Source organism: Hoplias malabaricus, chromosome 11 (genome assembly GCF_029633855.1).
Source record: "Hoplias malabaricus isolate fHopMal1 chromosome 11, fHopMal1.hap1, whole genome shotgun sequence".
Lineage (NCBI taxonomy): Eukaryota > Metazoa > Chordata > Actinopteri > Characiformes > Erythrinidae > Hoplias > Hoplias malabaricus.
The window spans coordinates 18,171,102-18,185,486 of NC_089810.1; the positions used below are offsets into that span (position 1 = coordinate 18,171,102).

Sequence of the window (14,385 nt, forward strand, 5' to 3'; positions counted from 1 at the left end):
AGAGACTCAAATGAGGAGGCAGGACAACTCTGAAGTGCCTGCTATCTACATATAACACAGCACAATATCAGTATTCTTTTATCAGACTTCTTTTATACCATGTTTTGACTTTGGCAGATCACAAAATCTGACTCAGTTGTTTCATTTGAACCAAAACTGGTTCAAGAAGTGTTCAGGAATGAAAGGATTATGATTCATTGCATGTATGGCTTCCAACTCTGATCTCTTTAGTGAACTAATGTCGTTAACAAAGTAGGTGAACTTAGTGGAACAAAGTGGAAATTGGTGATGGTGAAGGGTTAGATTAAATGCCTATATCCACTGTAGGTAACTATTTAAATAGAATTTATAAAATGAAAGAAGAGTCAAACAGATGTAAACATACACCACTCCTATGTTAGGACAGGGTTAGGACAAAGCAAAAACAAAAACTCCAATGTAAGGCAAGGGAACAGTCTATGTTTGTGTTGTGTGTGGGTGTGTGTGTGTGTGTGTGAGGAGGCAGATTTAGCAGAGTAGAAAAGTATGTGAGAAGTGACGCATAGACTGTAGGGTGAGTAATATGAGTAATATGAGTTTCTGTTTATGAGCAGAAAGTGTAACCATGCTGTGATGTGCAGCATTATCACATATGGGGATACTTACATACACACATGCATTATTTAATAATACTTTAGAAAATATGTATAGAAATCATTTCAATTAATAATTGTATTTTTTGTTAATTACAAACTATTTTAGAGAACAAATATTTGTAAAAAGAATAGACCAAACTGGCCGAATACATTTCTTTCCTCCTAGCTGCTGATACTTATGTTGCCCAATTGATGACATAGATATTAACTTCAAGTAAACACAGACTTCTCAATGCTGTCCTTAAGGACATTCAACAAATATGTTTTAATAAACAAGTTAGTAAATGCATTTTACCCAAATAATCTGAGAGAAACAGGTTATGCATTAATTGTGATTATAGAATCTGTGGTTTGGATTCTATTTCTCTGCTTATTTCAAAGAGGCACAAGCTAGAAATAAATAAATAAAACTTAAGGGGGTGAGTGTTATATGTTCTATATGCCATGGGTGACATAGCAGGGTTAGAGATAGACCAGAACACACTCAGCAAGGGGTGTTCTACTGTGAGTGTATCTCTGTGTAAATTTCTCTGTGACTCTGGTCTTTGTCTGCTGCTGTATCAGTCTCCTGTCATCACATCTGCACTCTATCATCCCATCAGTGCAGTCATCTCACAGGGGTGTGTGAGCATGTGTCAATGTATTAAGTACATATACATGTGTGCAAGTGTGTGTGTGTGTGTGTCTGTATGTTCTAAATGTACATATCTTCGGGTGGAGGCCATTAGTCCCTGGACATTTACTAGTCCATGTCCTAAAGGGTTTGTGGTTTTCCTGCACTTCATCAGTGGGGTTATCAGCAGTAAAGCTAAAGCTGTCTCCTCTAATACACTTCGCTCTGATCTCAGGCCCAACATAACCCCCATTACACCTCAGCTAAGGTCTCACATATCTCAGAGGTAAATCCTCATTTAGAGCTGTGCTTCTTTTAATCTACAATATCAATGTGGGCATGGGATTCCCCCATTCACAAGCCATGCAGATTTAAACCTTAGAAGACACATATCTCACTGTGTAAATGATATTTGTTACATTTGTATGCTAATTGTTGCTCAGTCCTTGCTCATTTAAACAAGCAGAAAATGAACATCAAATACTGACTGTAATATTTTAATCAAAGTATTAATTCAAGTATGCAGGTACAACAGGAATTACACTATTTATAGTTAAAATTGGTGGAAATTGGCTTGTTTTAATGTTATCATTGAAAAGAAATTAAACAGAATGTATACAGTGGTTTATATGTGATATCAAATCTTAATGTCAGAACAAAGAAAAAAAAAAAAACAGTACCTCTAATGCAGTATGCAAACAGAACTTAAATATAATAAATTTGCATGCCCTGCATCTTAAAATTACAAAGCCATCCAATAGAGATTCTTTGTAAAATAAACATTGAGATGCTAAGAAAATCATTCAGAATGGTTTGGTGTGAAATGACCCATTATAAAGAAACACAGCCACAGTATATTTCACTGCGGTGATGATGGGAACCAGATGTCCACAGTGAAAAGGCTACAAATACCATGTATGTTAAGGTATTAGAGACCAGGCTTTTTAATAAAACAGATGCATAAATTTAGATGTGTTAAAAAAATTAAGCATACAAAAAAGTATCTTAATTTTACTTTATCCTGTTTTCTAATATCATCAACATGGCAGCCAAATTATCATGAGACACATGTGACTTAGATGTGTAATTGTTAAGTGCCTTGGTTTCTATCACTTCCCCTATACAATAAATAACTCTACATTTCTTTAAGAAACACCATCGCATATCAAGGCATTTTTTGTTTGCAAGACAAAGTATTTAGTAATTCTGTAAAGCGTATGTAAACATGACAGGAATTCCACTTTTAAATCAGAGATACAGAATACAGCGACTGTGAAAAGTGGTTCAAACCAGTAAGACATCTCTAACTGCTGGAAAAAAAGCTCTTTTCCCATTCAGTCTTTTCTTCATCTTCCAAACAAACTTCTCTTCCCTTGCTTTTTTTTTTTCTCTTCGGCTCCTTCAAATAAACGTCCATCCCCTGTGATTAGCCACTCTGTAATTTGACTGGGACTCTCCGGGGAGGATGAGACTGTTTGTTTTTGCTTGTCTGACTGTTTAGTTGCAGATTCGGAAGAAGTGAGAATGATAGAACTTCCCCTTATATGCAGACACTTAGACACAGACACACACACACACACACACACACACACACACACACACCACAACAGACTCTTTCCAAGAGCAGGCTCTCAATAGTTCAGGCACTAGGGCCACAGATGACATTAAGATCACTGTAGTACAAATAAAGCCTGGGCTGAACTATTAAAGCCACAGGGATGGTTTAGACTCTAGTTTACTCTGGAGCAGAATCTAAGTGGAATTGAGAAAAGCTCCACATTATAAGCTCTTAGGGAAATACAGTGGATTAAGCATTGACTGCATATGACTTGTTTAAAGTGGTGGTGCAGGAGGTGGGGTTTCCAGCGAGTATTTTTATGACAGAGTATACTGGAACATCGCGAGGCTCACTCATGAGTCACTGTGGCACACAGTCCAACAGAAGAAAACAAGTCTATTCAGTGACACATGTTTGTTTAATGAGCACCAGAGAGGACTTAAGTTCATTGCCAGATTGGGGACATTACACTGACCGTTACTCCACTCACAACTACGCCTGTCTACATAGGACGCGTATAAAAAAATGTTGCAGTTAGATGTTGAAAACAGGTTTGGGCAGATTTGTTTCCTGCTGTCCACCACACTTAAACATCAAGCCTTAAGCCATTGTTTTACTCACATCCACACAGGCATAAAACACACATTTTCTGCATATTTCTCTGTCGCTGTGAGGCATGTGGAAGTGGATATGACTGTACCTCTGCTCCATGGCTGACTCTGATGAAGGCGCACATCGGGCTGAAGGCTCCAGTGCCACATGTCAGTAGGTGAGTGCTGTTATACTGCTGAATCAGCTTGATGTAATTAGCACACTCTGGCTGTGAAATAGAAGATAAACTTTACTATGTGCAAACAATTCATCAAACTGTTTCACCCACAATGTCCACCTTCACAGAGCCCTAAACATATATACAGCCTAATAACATTTTTTGGCCAAATTATTTGCATTGAGAATATGATATTATTTTCACAATTTCACTGTTGGTACGGATTGGATGCCAACTTTGGTATAATCAAGCTCACTTGAGCAAGTTGTCTTGTTGTTTGTATCTTTCCTAATAGCGCACATAGCTCAAAATGGTCCACCTCTTTAGTAAAATATGTAAATTGGAAACTCTATTTCCAATTGCAATTGGAAACTCTATTGCTATTTGTCATCCCAGGAGAAGCAACAATGGAACCTACAATTTAAAAACTCTGTTTAAATAAGAGGGCTAGAGTCATGTTTCATAGCAAGAGATCATAAGAAGGTGGGCATCATTCTGGACTTCTAATGGACACTTTGATTCGAATTGTGTCAAGGATATTGAAAACATTTATAACTACTTCCATTAAAACCATATTAAAATGAAAAACCTTGTGCTGTGTAACACATTGTCACAAAAAGATGGATATAATTTTCTGCAAGATTTCTTCTACTTTGCAAGCTGTGAAAGAGCTTACTTGGTGGTGGTCAATTACTTAACATGACTTAAGTAAGTTTAAAAATCTTTATTTGGATCATTTCTTTTACTTTCCAGATGTTAAATTAATTTTACCTTCTCCCTTCCCTGCATGAGACACTCCTCCACCTGCTCCTCAGAACTAGCCCAGTGAATCTGAATGAGAGAGAGAGAGAGAGAGAGAGAGAGAGAATATTTACTGTGATTAACACTGGTGATTTCCAAAGTCTGGTGAATGATGTCAGTTTGTCCAGTGTTTTTCTATGGAGCAGTTTATCCAGAATTTTTCTATGGAGCACTGGTAACATTCGCCAGATTTCCATTCCCTGTTGAAGTAAACTAGAACACAGACAGAGAGCTATATATCTTCTTGGGCCAGAGGTTACTGGATGAGTGAATACTGCTGTGTACTGTCTGTGGTCTTCTGACCGAAACTAAGCAAACACCCTTTCTCAAAATCATATAAACCATGGCTGACTTTAAAAGGAAAACTTCCTCATTAGCATAGAGTGTTTATGTCTGGGTGGAATACAAACTTTCTGCCTTGTTGTTTTAGACTACTTAGCCACTCACTTACCCTCTTTAATACTCTCATTTACCAAGAGTTATGGTATCATTACAAGCTCTTTAACAACTGCACTACCAGGTAAGCAATTATTATCGATATGCTGAAAATAACATTTTGTATCTTTATTTGATTTTACACTTCGCCAAATCATGGTCAGATTTTATAAAAGCCTTTTTGTATATAGACTGAAAACAGTGATGCAGTGAGCGTTACCTGATTAAATTTCTATGCAAATAAATGATATAATAATTGCCACTGAAAGTGCTTGCCATCCCATATTTTTTGTTATTTTCATACCAAAATGGTGTACATTGTTTATTAACTATGTATATATTAACTATTTGCAGTTGGTATAGGATTCTGTGTGACAGATTGGGGGTTTGTGTAGCCCACCATGCTTCACCAGTAATAGGGGCTGATCCAAATGCTGCATCAGCCTTTCATCTATTCCATGATTAAAATTGTAAGACACTCTGGAGAGGAGTGTCTGCCACATTCCATGAATATATATATATGTGCATTTGACAAAATATCTCCTTAGATGTTTTATTTAATGTTAGGAAATTTTATTGCTCTGTTTCTTGCCAGGACGGCACGGTGGCACAGCAGGTAGTGGGGTTCCTCTGGGTGCTCTGGTTCCACCCATGGTCCAAAAACGTTGGTAAGTGGACTTTCTACTCAAAAGTGCCTATTGGTCTGAGTGTGTGAGTGAACGTATGAGTGAATATGTGTGTGTGTTGCCCTGTGAAGGACTGGTGCCCCTTCCAGGGTGTATTCCTGCCTTGCACTCAATGATTCCAGGTAGGCTCCGGACCACCACGACCCTGAACTAGATAAGGGGTTACAGATAATGAATGAATGTTTCTTGCCATTTAAAACTTAGGATGATCAATTCTGAAAGTACATTTTAAAATACCACACTTTTAGAATAATCTGCAGTTCTCAATCATGAATTAGAGGACCACAGCTCCATCCAAAATAGGGCAAAAAAGCAGAACTTTTAGTCCATGAGAGCTAAATAATTGTATTTGTTACGACAGATGTTTAGGTGTCAAAAATCTTCATGATTAACTACAGTTAAAATATTGCCAAAATATTCTGAACGGCTATGTGTGAATTCTCACATCGCTGAATGTCTCTAGATTTTGGCACTTGAAAGAATAACACTGGGCAGAGTGTGAAAGATAATATGAGGCTGAACTAATCCCCAAAGAAACCTTGAAATCCTGACACATTCCTACCTCTCTGTGAGGTGCACTGACTCTGTCCAGGTTCAGAGAATACAGTGTGTCTTTCCCTCCAATTATCAGCCTCTCCTGAGTTTGGTCCAGCAACATGCTGTAGTGCTGCAGAATCCCCTCTCCAGCTTGGAACACCCACGTCCTGTTCAGGTCCCATAACTCTGTACACACACAAAATACACACAGGACGCTATGAGTGATGTCACACACTGATCAGCAGACTTTGGCAAAGAGCTTTATCTTTATCTTGGAGCTGGATATAACAGTTCTGCTGGAGTATTCTCTACAGAGCAACACATATCATGACCAGCGCTGAGTGTAGTCACACCACAAGAATAGGATTCTGACAAAGTGAGTCTGACCTCACTTAAGCCCACTATTAAACCCAAACTTTCTCAGTGGAGAATGTTTGTGTGAGAGAGACAGAGAGAACAGAATAATCCAGGTGTATGGTGTCTGCAATTTACGCCATTCCAGCCTTAATTTCCTGAGCACGTGTGTGAGCTTGGGTCCCTGCAGCGCTCTTGCTTAAGCCACTCCAATTGTGATCCCCTGATTTCCTCTGTGCAAATGTGTGTGTTTGTAGGCCCTCTGGTCATCCACTCTGCTCTAACTAAATCTGTTTGTGATTTCAGAGGGGCTCTGCTTGACTTTTTCCTGAAAAATATCAGCCAAATACCTAACTGTGCCAAACACACACACACACACACACACACACACACACACACACACACACACACACACACACACACACATGACCACAGGCTGCTCCCTTCTGAGCAGGTTATTCCAGAGGATCACTGACCACCTCAATGGGCTGGACCAAAAGTGAATAACGCCTGTAGGGGACAGAGCATGAAAGATAAAGATCAAGAGAAAGAAAGAAAGGAAAGAGATAGATAGATAGATAGATAGATAGATAGATAGATAGATAGATAGATAGATAGATAGATTGATTTTTAAAAGTATCCATGTGCTGGGAATGTTTGGAGGTTCTACTGGAGAGTGGTTTTAACATTGCAAGCTGTTAAAACTAGCCACCTCCCTGTTTAAGCATTGACCTCTAAATCTTCTCTAACTTGGCCCTGCGGCATTTCTCTCTTTCTCTCTCTCTCTCTCTCTGATGAGGTGTCAGGTAAAAAGACTAGAAGAGACAGAAGAACAGAAGGTTAATATTGTTTTGAGGTGTTTTAAGTTAAATCAGACATCAGGAATGCGGTAAGAACCACAGGTTGTTTTTTTCCCCTTTTCAGTGATTCCAATTAATCAATAATTTTCTGCTTTGATGCGTGTGTCCTACTGATGTTTATTTGATCTGTCAGTTCTCTTATTTATATTGAGTGCATAATGCATGGCTCACATCCCAAGAGACTGTCTTCCCTTTAATGTCATTATGAGCCTCTTACTCATTTTAGATCTGCTTGCTTGACCTCATCTGTGCGGTTGGAGTAAAGCAGAGTAGAGTCATTTAAGCCAGATAAATTAGAAAGCTTGAGTATCAGATATTGTAGAGGGTCATCCAGCTCTACCTGACCCCCACTGTTATGTTCCATTAATCAGCCAAAGCCAAGAAAAGAGGCGTGTGGGTTGTTACTGTTTATGAAGGGGCTGTACGGCCAGAACAAACAGCAAATTACAAATGTCCCACCACATCTCCAAAGAAAACCTTCAATGTCCCCTCTGGCAACAAGCATTTGAAGCTTTAAATTATACTAACTCACTGAGAGCCCCTGACCTGGGCAAGGGTCAGAGCATTTGCTGCTCCAGGGGAGGGGCAGAGCAAGTCAAGATTTTAAAGGAAATCCAACACCATTCATTAACATCAACATCAAGGCCACAGCTCCAAGTAATGAGACCTTCTGTAGAACGCTCAAGGAACTTAGTACAACTCCACTTATATAATATTCACTTTCTTTCTTTTGGTCATCTACATCCAACACATTTCAACCAATCAGTCATACGAAAGAAGAAGTCTTATTTGAACTTTTAACTTGTCATCTATTTTGGCTTATAAAAAGAGTGCATAACAGTGGAATATACACATAAGCATTAACACGGTAGTTTGGTTGTGATTGGCCAAGACTTTTGGTGTTTTAGTTAATGTGGCTAAAAAGTTATAGAAGTGATACGTTGCCCAAAATATTCTCCGTTAATGAGATTCTCTCTTTTATTAGCCATTTACCTCCAGTACAAAACTAAAGAAACAAACGTCTAACCCCAAATAACACTGGTACATTTGATTTTTTAATGAACTCTTGCATTGCATAATCACATTTTAAATTCCAAGCTAGCATATCAAGGGAGGTACATTAATTTACTCTTATATTTGGTGTTTTTCAATAACAAGATAAGCAGTACCTAGATAAATAAGTTTAAATCATAATTTTCTGGGGAGGCCTTCCGAAAAACGCAGTGAATATCCAGAAACACATAAGCATTCAAAACACTATAAATATCTCCTGAAATAATCTCAGCTCTTCAGACCATTCTCTCGTGTATTGTTTTGTTCTCTGCTGACAGTTAAAAAGTTTCTGTAACTTGTAATCTGCCATATTGTCATTTTTTTTTGTTGTTCCTGGTTTTTGTCACCAAAGTGTCTCCAGAATATATTTGGATATACTTATCACATTCTAGGTTTGTGAGGACAATAATTGTCAATAAGAAGCCAAATGTGCTCTGAAGACAGTGGGTCAGCCATCAAAATAATAGTATAATACAGGAAATACATAACTAAGGGATTATAGACTGAAATGGAGTTGAGACAGTGCTTCCATGAAAGCAATGTCCACATGTGCTGACCAGTCTCTCACTTGAACTAAAGGCCCATTTCCCTCATCTAAGTCCTCCACGTGGGGTGAGGGAGAAAAACGAGTGGCTCTCAAGACCGGAAAACTGGCCGGATCTCCCCAAAGAGGCTTTGGTGCACGAAAGAGTCCAGATTTAGAGAGGTGGCAGATGGACCGATTGAAGAGGTTGGTGTACACTCCCCTCGCTGTGGGGCTATTGGTTATCAGAGATATGGAAGTGCTTTCATCCTAGAGAGGAAATGATGTTCTCTCTTTTATCTGTCACTTTGAATTTATTATCTCTCTGTCTCACAGGAAGAGCCATACAGTACATCCTATATTAAACAGCTTCTTGCATTGCACAATGCTGTGGTCTGTGAAGAAAAGCCTGCTGCATTGCCTCAACAAAGACAAATGTAAAGCAAGATACCATAAAAGCACTCTAATTACACTTCATCAAATGGACTGATTAGAAACTGAGATAATTTTCTAGGCCAGGTGCCTGACACTCATTACTCCACAGGAGAGCTCAGAGAATGTAAAGACCTTGCTGGAGAGCATGCTTTCTTTAAACTAGCATCCTGACTTTGTTAACCCAATAACCTCAGTAATTATCATAAGGCTGATCCTGCATTTGGAAACTTGATCACAGACTCAGTGTCTAGACTGTGAAACCTTCTCAAGAAACAGCTTTTTTTATTTTCTGTGACAGAGAAAAACATTCAATATTTCTGTCCACGGTAGCAATAAAAAACATATTGCTGTGACAATGTTTTTAATTCCTCTTATTTTGTTTCTCTTAATTACAAGGTTTTAAGGGCAGTAATGATACACCAGCTCTGTAAGAATGCATTAAGAAATAAATAAACTATTCGTTCTCTTTTTAATTGAGTATCTTCTTTGTTTTTACAGAATAATTGTTTTAAATGTTTGCATACGTGAAGGGACTAATTTCTTGCCATCGATTAATACTATTGCATATTTTACTCTCTGTTTGTGCTAGTCACATACATTTGATGAGTCAGTGGACCAACCTAGAAAATTCTGTTCAGTCAGAACTTAAATATACTAGTACTTGTATGTAATATAAAATAGTATGTGAGCACTAAGTGAACACTGGAGTGCATTAACATTCTTTGCTTGTCTAGACTAAACACATACATTTAAGCTTGTAAAAATCCCATATACCTTAATTGAAAATTGTAACATACATTACATTTTTGCCAGGACAGATTTTTACAGTGTCTCCTTCGGTACCAATCCCTGGTATAATGCTGCTTTTTCAAGTTCTTAATAGTTCAGATTTTAACTTATAGTAGGATAATGGAGAATGAAAATATTGATGTATTTTTATTTGCTGTTTGCCTTATGTGCATGTTCATTCACTGAGTAAAACAATGAATTCATCCACATGCATAAATTGGTACACATTTACAAGCACATGTGCCAATACTCCTGAAGTATTTTTCAGTAATCAAATGCAACAGCATGATAACCTGTGTGTGTGAGTGTGTGTGTGTGTCTTTCTCTCACTCTCTCTCTGCAGGTTGCGTGAGGTCAAGGCCCTTTGCTCTGAAGCCCAGAGGAGTGTGCTTCCTGTGGGCTGACTGGCAGGGGCATCTCACTGGTCTGGAGCCCAGATGGCAAGACAGCCTTGTGGAAAGGATGCCTCTGGGGCTTTTTATTGCCCCTGTCACTGCCTTCTGTATGGCCTGCATGATTCTCTATGACTGCTGCTATTTGTACTGTCGACCTGTGCCAAATTACAGCCGTCATGTCTCCCCATCCCAGGACTCTCTATGCAAGACAGGGGAAAACAGCCAGGCCAACACCAGCCAATCCACTTTTCCACCCAGTAATACTGCAATATCCGTCAAGGCCAGTGTGGCATGTCTTTTTTTTCCTGTTTTAAAAGGTTGAAAAGCCTTCTCTGTGTTTGTATGCTTATGTAAGATGAGGGTTTTTATTATCCTGCTAAGTCAAAAACATGTTATCCTCCTTAATAATGGATAAAAAAACAAGCTTTTTATGTTTTAAAATATATCAATAATTTCTCAGGCCTAACAGTCAACATTTAAAAATAATCACTTCTATGTTTAAGATAGATAAATAAATAAATAAATAAATAAACCCCACCTATTCCAGCCTAGTAGTTCAACTCCACCTGTTCACACTCAAGTTAATAACAGTGTTTAAAAAACTACATTAACACTGATGGACACTCTTGAGTTGCCAATCCACCTACCAAGGTGTGTTTTTGGACCGGGGAGAACACACAAAACTCCTCACAAACAGTCACTGGAATGGGACTCCAACCCACAACCCCAGGACCCCGGAGCTGTGTGACTGCCACACTACCTCTGCTCCACCATGCCACCATTCTATATCATATTTCTATCAAAATGAATATGTAAAATGATGGTATTAAAACAGAAAAGTTGATTAGAATTTTAAACTTTTGCCACATTGAATTGTTTAAGGTGGTATTTGAGTCACAATGATTGACAGTGATTTATGCATTTGTTTTTTTTTTTTTGTACCTCTACCCAAGGCAGATGGATAGAAACTGAATCGTAGGAAAAACATTTATATTTTCAGTTCAAAAGTAAGTAAACCTGAGATACTCAAAGGTGGTCTGATGTCTGTAGTATGGCAGATGTGCAATTAAGTATATTACACTGATCAGGGTTCAAACCCAATAAAGACTAAGGAATAAAGCTTAATTGTCTTGTTAAACCACAGAAAATTCACAGAAGAATTAAATGGAAAATGCCTGACATAATTCCACAATCTTCTCTCAGTGCCGTGATGGAACAGTGTCTGCAGATGGAGCAGAGCCTGCATGTCACTGGGAGGTGTTTTGACTGTGCATCATGGAAAAGCCTGATGCAAAAAGTGAGATTAAAACCATTATGGCCCTTTTAAAGGAAACATTGGCACAGAGCAGAGAGACTCCACACATTGATATCACACACAGTTGTGGAGCGAGATATGAGCAAAGAACAAGCAGATATGAGAGGAGAGGGTAAAGATAGGGAGTGGGAACTGTGAGATAGGGCACACTGTCAGTGGAGCTTAGGCAAAACATAAGTGAATATTTCTAACTTTATACCCTGTCCGGACTATTATTGTGTCTGTGCTGTTAAAACAAAGGCTCACATATCCAAAATGGTAACTTTGCATGAAGGACTTTTGAAACATTCATTCAAATTCTTCATTCTGTACATACTTTAACCTGATCAGGGTCCCAGTGAGCACAGAACCTACTCTGAATCACTGGGGACAAGGCAGCTGCAGAATCTATATGGTCAGCCCACCACAAGGGATTCATTGGCCCATCTTTCATAAAAAATTGACAACATTTTGTATTTCAAATTATACTGAACATCTTGGTGTTCATTTTCCATGAGTAACACTAGTGTGTCCCCAAATATTTGTACATTTTAACCATTAATTACTAAAGATATTTAATTTACTGCATAACATTGCAATACCATAAAATTATAATTATGTTTTGTTGTCAAAGGGCTTCATTGATGAAACCAGGAAGTCGGTAAGTGTTTTTGAAGCTAAAAATTAAAGCTAAAAGCAGATGTGTTTTAAAAACAGAAAAAAATATATTACACAAATTCCCAAATACATTTGGGCCCTTTTTAATTTCTCTGGGTGCTACGTCTTCGTTCACAAGTTAGACATATTTCTGTTGAGCTGCACTGGGAAAAAAGAGAATTTAATCACTCGGTCCACTGATAAGGATGTCTTATCTGCACACGCATCCCTCACTTGGCTCAGTTATTGACTTGTCACTCACATTAATGAAGACAGGCATATGGACAGATATTCCACATTCAGACAGCAGAGCTCACCTACTGTTCTCCAATGGCTACAAGACAAACCCCAATTACCTGCTGTTCAGAAAGAGAGCTCACTGAGCTGACTGACAGATCTGAAAACACAAACGCCATGAATGACTTCTCCAGAAACACAAGGCATGTGTCAATCAAACATCAGCAGTCAAGAGAGATGGGGAGGGGGGAGGGAATGTAAAGGACAAACCGGACAGAAGTTTCTTGTGAAGACTACTGGAGAGGCCAGTTCCTATATATGAAACATGCTGTGGAATTTATGTAGTCTCAGACCGCACTGAACCAGTGCAGGATTCAACTTGCCATGCTTTGAGATTTTCAACGTATGCATAGAACTGGGTACAATTACGTCTGAATGTTATTTACACAGCACATAGTTTCCAAAGACAGAATCCATTCTGACAACCTGGATCCCTAAACACATATAACTGTTCCCAGTGAGAATGTACTTTAATACAGAGTCAAATTGCATCTTCAGACTATATATACAGGAAACAAGATGATGAGAGTAACCATCTAATAAATCACTGGAAGTTTGTATTGAATGTGGTAAAGCATCCCAAGCCAAATCTATTAAACCTAACAGAATCCAACATTTCTCTTTAAATAAGGGTTTGATCCACAGCATATGTTTTTAATGTCCCATCTTAAAGTCACACAATAATACAGAAGGAACATGGAACTTACTTGCTGTTCCTCGTCAATAAAAATAAATCTGCTTTGAGCAGTGCCTGACCTTGAAGCTTTTTTCATTTTAATATTTTTATCCAATACATCCTTCCCTTTATTTTGCAGAGATAGACACTAAGGATATTAAACTGCACGGTTTAAAGTAACAAACTGTACTGTCAGAAAATATCTAAAATGTGCAGAATGCTGACTTTACAAAAGGAGTTAGTATACTCTACTTTTAATACAAGTTAATGTAAAGAGGATTTATTTCAAACAATCCTGAACCTACTCCATTGGTCCATTCATAAATAGAGATTTGAGTTTTTTTTCTGACTGCGAAATGCTGTTTAAACAATATAAAATGTAAAGTTACTATATACACATCTGGTCTATATTTAATATTACATACAGTATTTGTTCTGAATGAATGTTTTCACTTAAAGTAATACTTTGTGCCCATACATGTGCAGAATGGCATGCTTTGAAGCTATGGTGAGGGAATTTCCTCTGTTTAATTCCCTATCATTTTCCCCACCTGGGATACACTAAGTGTCCCTTTGTAAGCTCTGAGGCACACTCAGAATCTGTGATGCTTTAAGCAAATGGCTTATGGAAGTTCTATTGCTTGCTGCACACCTTTTAAAATGGGGGAAAAAAATCTAAAACAGAGGTTTTCAACACATATGACCAATGCGTTGAGAGATGGCAAAGGAGAATTAGCTTCCTAATGTAAAAATTTATTCTCACACATAACCTGAACTGGAAAGTTATGAGAATGTGACACTATGGCACATAGCAGGGAAGCTGCAGAAACAGAGTAAAACCTTAAATTAAAATTAGTTATTGATTTCAGAACACTTAGACTGTATTGTAAATCTTTAAACATCATAAAACAAACTACCCTTCAGTAAGAGGAAGCTCTTAAATAATTAAAAGAAGTAATCACTCACAGACACAAAGAAGATGAATTGTACTCAGGAGTCCTCCCAGGACTAATGCCAT

General features: G+C 38.1%; 1 protein-coding gene across 2 annotated transcripts in view; it reads right to left on the bottom strand.

Moving 5' to 3' along the window:
• Positions 1-14,385, bottom strand: part of sema3e (sema domain, immunoglobulin domain (Ig), short basic domain, secreted, (semaphorin) 3E) — a 41,422-nt gene that overhangs the window by 17,961 nt on the left and 9,076 nt on the right. For both annotated transcript variants that reach the window (XM_066684376.1, XM_066684375.1), the window contains exons 2-4: positions 6,060-6,220; positions 4,347-4,406; positions 3,507-3,626 (exon numbers count right to left, since the gene is read on the bottom strand). In XM_066684376.1, the coding sequence (XP_066540473.1) occupies positions 3,507-3,626; positions 4,347-4,406; positions 6,060-6,220 (341 nt within the window). The remainder of the gene's footprint in view (positions 1-3,506; positions 3,627-4,346; positions 4,407-6,059; positions 6,221-14,385) is intronic.